The 7,693-nt window shown below is 39.6% G+C and overlaps 1 protein-coding gene across 1 annotated transcript in view; it reads left to right on the forward strand.

Moving 5' to 3' along the window:
* Nucleotides 1–7,119, forward strand: part of CNTN1 (contactin 1) — a gene marked incomplete at both ends in the record, with an annotated part of 250,063 nt that extends 242,944 nt beyond the window's left edge. The window contains 2 exons of the mRNA XM_083365212.1: nucleotides 3,335–3,491; nucleotides 7,040–7,119. Coding sequence (XP_083221338.1) covers nucleotides 3,335–3,491; nucleotides 7,040–7,119 — 237 coding nt within the window. The remainder of the gene's footprint in view (nucleotides 1–3,334; nucleotides 3,492–7,039) is intronic.
* Nucleotides 7,120–7,693: the final 574 nt, after the last annotated feature.

Below are 7,693 nucleotides of genomic sequence, written 5' to 3' on the forward strand. Positions count from 1 at the left end.
GAAAGGATATCTTAGACCATAAAAAGAAAACCTTACGTAATTTCCCTCAAGATCTATTATACTGATAATTCAGCTAATTCTTAGAAATTCTCTTCTAATATGAGCCATGATATCTATATCCCCCACTAATTAAGGTTTATAAGGCTAAGATTACCACTGTGCTCTTGTATGGAGCAGAAATTTTGGGTCTTTACTCAACCACAGTACTAGAACAAACACAGTCCCAGCATTTGAGATGTATTTTGGGTGTAGATCCAAGAACATCTGCTGCAGCAGTTAGAGCTGAATTGGGAATATATACAATTCATGCATTATCCAAAATTAGAACATATAACTACTGGTGCAAAGTTAATGAAATGGAGACTGATAGATTTCCCAAGTTATGTCTACTAGAGCAAATAAAACTACAATCACAAATCTCCTGGATCACCAAACTAACAAATTTTGTAAGAAGCTGTGGCCTTCCTGTCTCTTGCGCAACAGGAGAACAACCCAAAAAAAGAGTTGCCCAAAGAATTAAGGATATAGAAGCACAAAATGATATAGCTATCCTTAGTAAGATGGGTAACTTGAAATGGTTGAGTATATACAAATGTACTTTTCAAGTAGACAGTTATTTGAAGTTACAACTGCCAAAAAATTGCAAGAGAGATTCGAACAGCTTGACACAATGGTCAGATATGGGAGATTTCATGCTTTACCCTACAATGAGCATCTCTGCATTTGCGGAGTGGCAGAGGTAGAAGACCTGGCTCACATCCTATTTGATTGTTGCCTGTATAAGAGGGTGAGAGACAGGTATCTTGGTCTATATACCAAACGAATGAGCCATTGGGATCCCCATATCAAAACAACTTACCTTATGTCTGGCCAGAACTTGAAAATAACATTTAACGCAGCACAGTACTTAAAATGGTTCGGTTGAGATCTGCATGTGTGGGATTGATTGGGGTAGATTGCAAGGGCGATTCCAAAATATAATTTTATCATATTTTATCTATATCTTAAATTATTGTACACTATTACAATTTCATTTTAGATTGTATTTTATCCCCATTTTATTCTAAATCATATTTTATTCTAATTCCATTTTAAATTGTATTTTATCAAATTCCATTTTAAATTGCTTTTATCAAATTTTAGTAATAATTTGTTGCTGGAAGTTTGCACTTTGATATGGCCCAAGGGCTATCAATAAAGACTTATTATTAATAAGATAGCTATAAGACAGAGAAACACACCTGTGTAGTTCTTATTTTCTTACACAAATAAGTGTGCCAATCAGTCAACTTTTTTTATTGAAAAGTTTTAAAATACATTTTAAAAAACATAAACTCCCTCCCTCCCCCTCCCCCCACTTCCCCTCCCTCCCCCTCCCCCCCAACTTCCCAGTATAAACTTTAACCAACTTAAGCTAAAATATGCTAACCAACTAAAAAAGACACTTTAAATTCTATTGCACTTTAACTCCTCTTAACATAACTAAATAACTAAATAATAATAACTAATTAATAATACATCGTATAATACTAATACTTATTCATATACTAAATGAAACTTTCTAGTCCCATATTTATTCTGAATATAATCAATCCATCTTCTCCATTCCAAAATATATCTCTGTTGCGATTGTTCTTTCAAATATGCTGAAATCTTTGCCATTTCCGCCAGGTTTGAAACTTTTAAAATCCATTCTTCTATAGTAGGCAGTTCCTCCTTCTTCCAATATTGCGCAACCAAGAGTCTTGCTGCCGTAATTAAATTTAACATCAATTTAGTATCTATAACAGTACAATCTGTAATAATACCCAACAGAAATAACTGTGGAGAAAACCTTATCTTTTTCTTAAATATCTTCTGCATATTCCACCAAATTTTAATCCAAAAAGCTTTAACCTTTTTACAAGTCCACCATATATGATAATAGGTTTCATCATCACAACCACACCTCCAACATTTAGGCTGATAATTCGGATACATACATGCTAATTTTTTAGGATCTAAATGCCATCTATAAAACATTTTATAAAAATTCTCTCTTAAATTTTGTGCCTGTGTAAATTTCACATTGCTGACCCATATCTTTCCCAGGATATCCATCGTTATGGGCTCCTGAAAATTCTGGGCCCATTTTATCATGCAATCTTTAACAAGTTCCATTTCTGAATCTATTTCTATCAGTACATTATATATCCTCCTTATATGCGCTGGACTTTGATCTCTTATTTGTTTAACCAAATTTTCATCAGTCATCGAAATACCAACTTTCTGATCTTCCTTCCATCTGGCTTGTAACTGCCCATACTGAAACCAAGTCCACACTATTCTTTCTTCTTTTAAAATATTAAATGGCTTTAATTGCCATACATTCCTTTCCATTCTAAGAATTTCTTTATATGTAGTCACATCATGTTTAAATCCCACACTTATATTTTCTATTGCATGTTTAGGTATTGCCCAAATTGGTATTTTATAATTTAGCTTATATCGATATTTTTTCCAGACTCGCAACAGGGCATACCTTAATATATGAGTTTTAAAGATATTATCCACCTTCTTATCATATAATAAATATGCATGCCAGCCAAATAATAAATCAGATCCCTCAATATTCAATAATCTCCCTTGTGTTAGATAGTCAACTTTTGTATTAGTATCTACTTTGCTCAGAACTGATTCATCTACTGTATGATGGCATGCGTGTTGCTTCTTTTCAGTGGTGGAAAGAAGAAAGCAGATTGGAGATCAGTGTAGGCCGGGGTGCTGGCTGGGGAATTCTGGGAGTTGAAGTCCACAGATCATAAAGTTGCCAAGGTTGGCCATTCCTTGCAGTGTCTAAGCAGTGATCACTGACTGAGGAAATCTATTTGGCACTTTCTTCATTTCAGCAAGATGGAAACATTAGGAATAATGGTCTACAGAGCACAGAAAAAGAATGAGACAGGGCACGATTGCTTCCATCTTGTATAGTTCTTCATATGAAGTATGGAAATGTTGCTGATTACTTCTCGTATGCCTATAATATGGCTACTGTTTCCTATTCCTATTCCCTGTGATCATATAAAGGAAATTAATGATTGGATTTCCTGCTTACCCCATAGAAACAACAGAAAATATAAATATACAGGTTACTTAGCTAATGTTCTCTCTCTAAATCTTAAATAGGGAGTAGGAGCTTTTCACTTTTATTTACAAAAATGTATATAAAATGGATAATCATATTGATTCAAGACAGCATTTATAAATATTTTGCCTTGATTTTTTTATAATGACCTGGACTATTAATTTATTGTGAACTTACCTTGCTATGCTATTTTTTATTATTCTCTAAAAGGTGCTCTATAGACCAGATGGTCAATTTAATGGTACACTCTTTAAGACTGGTAACCATTATATAGAAGTTCCTGCACCTGATAAAGGTCAGTACATTGTTGAAGTTCGGGTCCACAGTGAAGGGGGAGATGGAGAAGTAGCTCTTGTAAAAATTCCAGGTATGTCTATGAAAAAAACGAAACTGAGTATGAAAGATGTTATTTCTTTCTATAGTTTAAATATGTTAATGTTTAGCTAAGTTTAAGGTATTTTAAATGTGTTATCAATGTGTTTCCTTGTGTTTTTTATATCCAATGGAGATAGTTAAGAAGTATGAAATATAAAAATAAATAAATATACACAGTAGTCATTTTTTTTTCAAATCATTGAGACAAAAATGATTTTATTTGCTTTCTAGTTATTCAAATAGTAAGTATATCATAAATATACATTTTAGTGGTTGAGAGAAGCAAATTATCCATTTCTCACTAGCAGTCCCCTTCCCCAAATCTTGCTATTCTTCCTTATTGTGGGGCTGTTCCTGGAAGGGATGAACAAAGAATGCTGAGGGTATAGCCACCAGTAGAGTCCCACAAAATGTGAAAGTCATCCCAGCTAAAAGAAGTAATCACCTATATTGGGCAGCAATATAGAAAGTATTGGAGATGGATGATCACTTTAGGGGCAATAACAAAGGCATTATTTCATACTACATGGGATAAATTACTTTCTTTCCTAAGAAAATCATATGAACAGATTATAAAATAAGTGATGATGTAATGTTGGATGATAAGCCCCCAAGTTTGATAGGGATCCACGTTCTACAGAGGAGCTGAGGATCTTTCAGAGTATTAATGGTGTAATAATGGTTAGATTTAAATCTTGACAATGTTCTGCTGCTACTGATATTCAAGAAAAGAAAATCCAAAGCTGACAATTTGATATTGATAGTTCATTATTGATATTGATATTGATCCTGGTACAGTCACTCTTCTCAGCCCTAGAAAGAAGGCAAAGGCAAACCACATCTCAAAAATGTCAAGAAAAACAAACTACAGGAGCTTGTCTGTGACAGGAGTAAAATCTAATCTGAAGTCTAATAATAATAATAATAATAATAATAATAATAATAATAATAATAATAATAATAATAATAATAATAATAATAATAATAATAATAATAATAATTTATTTATATACCGCCCTTCTCCCGGAGGACTCAGGGCGGTGAACAGGGCAAGCATAAAAAATACAGAGATATAAAAGTTAAAAAGGATTAAATGTGCCCACTAAAAACAGTAAATACAAATATTAAAATAACAATAACCCCCCCCATCCCCCATGAGGCCAGGCCGGCTTGTTCAAATAAGAATGTCTTTAGATCACGACGGAAGGAGCGAAGATCGGGCGCCATCCGGAGCTCAACCGGTAACCGATTCCATAGCTCCGGGGTGCCCACAGAGAAGGACCTCCCCCTGGGGGCCACCAATTGACATTCTCTGATCGGTGGCACCCTGAGGAGGCCCTCTCTGTGGGAACGCACAGGGCGGAGGGAAGTTGATGCCGGCAGCAGGTGTTCCCTAAGGTACTCCAGACCCATGCCATGTAGGGCCTTAAACACCATTACCAGTACCTTGAATCTCACCCGGAAGACAACTGGTAACCAATGCAGCTCACGGAGCAGAGGTGTAACATGGGAGTATCGGGAGACTCCCAACACAACTCTCGCGGCTGCATTCTGTACCAGTTGGAGCCTCCGAGTGGTCCTCAAGGGCAGCCCCATGTAGAGAGCATTGCAGTAGTCTAGACGAGAGGCCACGAGTGCGTGAGTGACCGTACATAAGTCATCCCGGTCTAGATAGGGCCGCAACTGGCGCACCAGGCGAACCTGGGCGAAGGCCCCCCTAGTCACAGCCACTATGTGGTCTTCCAGAGTGAGCCGTGAATCTAGGAGGACTCCCAAGTTGCGAGCCCTATCTACGGGGGGTAAAAACTCACCACCCATAGAGAGAGATGGAATATCCTGAATAACCCGGGATGCCGGTATGTAAAGCCACTCAGTCTTGTCGGGGTTGAGTTGAAGTCTGTTCCTCCCCATCCAGACCCGAACCGCCTCCAGGCAATGGGACATCACATCAAGGGCATCACTGGGGTGGTTTGGGATCGAAATGAAAAGCTGGGTATCATCAGCGTACTGATGATAACCAACTCCAAAACCACGAATGATCTCACCCAGCGGTTTCATATAGATGTTGAACAGGAGAGGTGAGAGGACCGACCCCTGAGGAACTCCACAAACGAGAGACCTCAAAGTCGACCTCTGCCCCCCTGCCAACACCGACTGCGAACGTCCCAGGAGATAGGAGGAGAACCACTGAAAAACCTTGCCTCCCACTCCCAATCCCCTGAGACGCTGCAGCAAGATACCATGGTCGATGGTATCGAAAGCCACTGAGAGGTCTAATAGGACTAGGACAGAGGAATATCCCCTGTCCCGAGCCCTCCAGAGATCATTCACCAACGCGACCAATGCCGTCTCCGTGCTGTACCCGGGCCTGAAGCCCGATTGGTACAGGTCCAGATAATCCGCTTCATCCAGGATCAGAGGGAGCTGATGCGCCTCCACACTCTCAACAACCTTCGCTAGAAAGCGAAGGTTGGAGACCGGACGAAAGTTGTTCAACACAGCTGGGTCCAAGGCAGGCTTCTTGAGGAGAGGCCTCACCACCGCCTCTTTCAAGATGGCGGGGAAACTACCCTCACTCAAAGAAGCAGATATAACTGCCTGGAACCAGCTTCGTGTCCTCTTCCGGGCTGCATAAACCAGCCAGGAAGGGCACGGGTCCAATAAACATGTGGTGGAGCTCCGCCTCCCCATAATCCTGTCCACTTCCTCCGGAGTCACAGAATCAAACTCCTCCCAGGTAATATCGACAAGACCGCCCATGTCCTGATCGTCAGACTCTGTCCTGATCGTCAGACCGGTCCAAATCTGAGCGATTTTGTCCGACAGATGTTGGTTAAACTCCTCGGCACGACCCTGCAAGGGTTCCTCCCTCACCTCTTGATTAAGGAGGGAGCGAGTCACCCTAAACAGGGTGGCCGGGCGATTATCTGCAGACGCGATAAGGGTAGCAAAGTGATTAGACCTCGCCACCCTTATCGCAGCGAGATAAGACCTAATGTAGGTTCTTAGTCGCAATCGGTCGGATTCGGATTGGCTGGATCTCCAACCGCTCTCTAGGCCCCGTCTCCGACGCTTCATCTCCCGAAGCTCTGCGGAAAACCATGGAGCTCGATGGGATCTGCATCGGGTCAGGGGCCGCAAGGGTACAACTCGGTCAAGAGCCTCCATGGCTGCCCTTTCCCAGGCTTCCACTAAGGCATCCGCCAAGTTGTGAGCGAAGGAGGCAGGTGGGGACCCCAGCGCTGCCTGGAACCTCTCAGGGTCCATTAAGCGTCTGGGGCGGTACCATCTAGTTGGTTCCAGACGCCCATGGTGGGGAGTGGCAAAACGGAAGACCAGCCGCAGGAGATGATGATCGGTCCATGACAGGAGGCAAAATGATGAGAAACATGAATATAAAATATTTACAATATGACAAGTTTTAGCAAATAATTAGAGAAGACAATTTGGGAAAGAATCTTTAGAACATCTCTGTTTGACTTGAGGTCTTGCTTAATCTTCAGTCTTTTATATAAAATGCAAACTTGTTTGATTTTCCAGGAGCTGCTGCTGGAATATTACCTAGCTGTCTTGGTTTGTTGTTGCCTGCTCTTGGTATCCTTACCTTTTTGGAATTCTGAATGTACCTGAATATGTCCTCAGTTTAGTGCAAAGGACTGAACCTAAAAGGAATTCAATTCTTTTTTTTTTATTTCTTGAGGCATCGTCCTAAGCCAAATAAATTACACTTCCAAGTAAATTATCTTCCTGACTTAACTATGGACTTCAAGAATCGAGACACCCAGAAACTCCTTCATCAAGCAACTCAAGTTTTGAAAGTTTGAGGAATACTTTTTAACATGTTCAATTATGCCTTATGAAACACTTGTGTTGATCTGCAACAGTTGCATGATTCGGTCCAATGAGCAAGTTACAGTGTAGTATTAAATAAAATAATGTAAGCTGTACGTAAAAATAAAACCACCACACATAGGTGCTTTAACTTTCATAATAAATTGTGAAAACATAATAGAGATTGAAAAATTGATTGTATGTGGTATATGTAGAAGCAATTACATCTGTCTGTAGTTTTGTGTACTCTCTGTTTTGTGTGCTGAATTTTTTTTAAATGGCCCTTGTCATTTATGACTTTTCAGGTTTTTAAAGATACAGTCAAAGCAAAAGCATTGCACTCATTTTACAGCTTTTGTACAT

This window comes from Vipera ursinii, assembly GCF_947247035.1.
Source record: "Vipera ursinii genome assembly, chromosome: 6".
Lineage (NCBI taxonomy): Eukaryota > Metazoa > Chordata > Lepidosauria > Squamata > Viperidae > Vipera > Vipera ursinii.